At 58.0% G+C, this 615-nt stretch overlaps 1 protein-coding gene across 1 annotated transcript in view; it reads right to left on the minus strand.

Annotated features, from left to right (window-relative positions):
- EZHIP (EZH inhibitory protein) overlaps positions 1-141 on the minus strand; it is a 1,949-nt gene extending 1,808 nt beyond the window's left edge. Inside the window, exon 1 of the mRNA XM_031936648.1 lies at positions 2-141. Coding sequence (XP_031792508.1) covers positions 2-141 — 140 coding nt within the window. The remainder of the gene's footprint in view (position 1) is intronic.
- Between the last annotated feature and the right edge of the window lie 474 nt (positions 142-615).

The raw sequence follows: 615 nt of genomic DNA on the forward strand, positions 1-615 counted from the left end.
TGTGGGGACGGAAGCAGCAGGATCTTGATTCTCGGTCCCGCAGGCATCCCCGGAGGCAAGGGCGGCTTTGTTGTTAAACCCTCCCTGCACCTTGTCCTGCTGGTGCTTCTGCTCCTTCTCCATGTCTGACTGGGTCGCCATAACGCCAGAGTCTCCCTCTGAGAGCTAGGAGCGCAGCTGCTACTGCTGCCTGAGGAGAGCGCGAGCTCGTAGAGCAAGAAGGTGGGCGGAGCTCGGCCAGTCCTCGACTCTGATTGGCGAGCTGGATGTCAGATGACTCCTCTCTTCCCGGGAGCCGTCCAATCCGGAACCGTGCAACCCAGAGCCAGACGCCTGTGGTAAACCGGCAGCGTGTGCTCCAGCCCTCTGGGGTCAACCCTGGCCGGTGGGTCAGTAGTGTGAATCTCCTCTCCTCACACAGGGCCCCTAAGACACATGTTTGTGTATGTCCACCCCTAAGACACGTGTGTGTGTTCTACGTGAACGATTTGAGTCACCCCAAATCGTGGCTGAGGCTTAAGTGGTCATTTGAAAGAAATGCCACACTGGCCGGCAGATTATATCTCCTAGCCAGGTGTCCCTCCTTGCACCCGGTCAGGAAAATGAACCCAGGCA

The sequence above is a fragment of the Piliocolobus tephrosceles genome, chromosome 12, assembly GCF_002776525.5.
Source record: "Piliocolobus tephrosceles isolate RC106 chromosome 12, ASM277652v3, whole genome shotgun sequence".
NCBI classification, from domain to species: Eukaryota; Metazoa; Chordata; class Mammalia; order Primates; family Cercopithecidae; genus Piliocolobus; species Piliocolobus tephrosceles.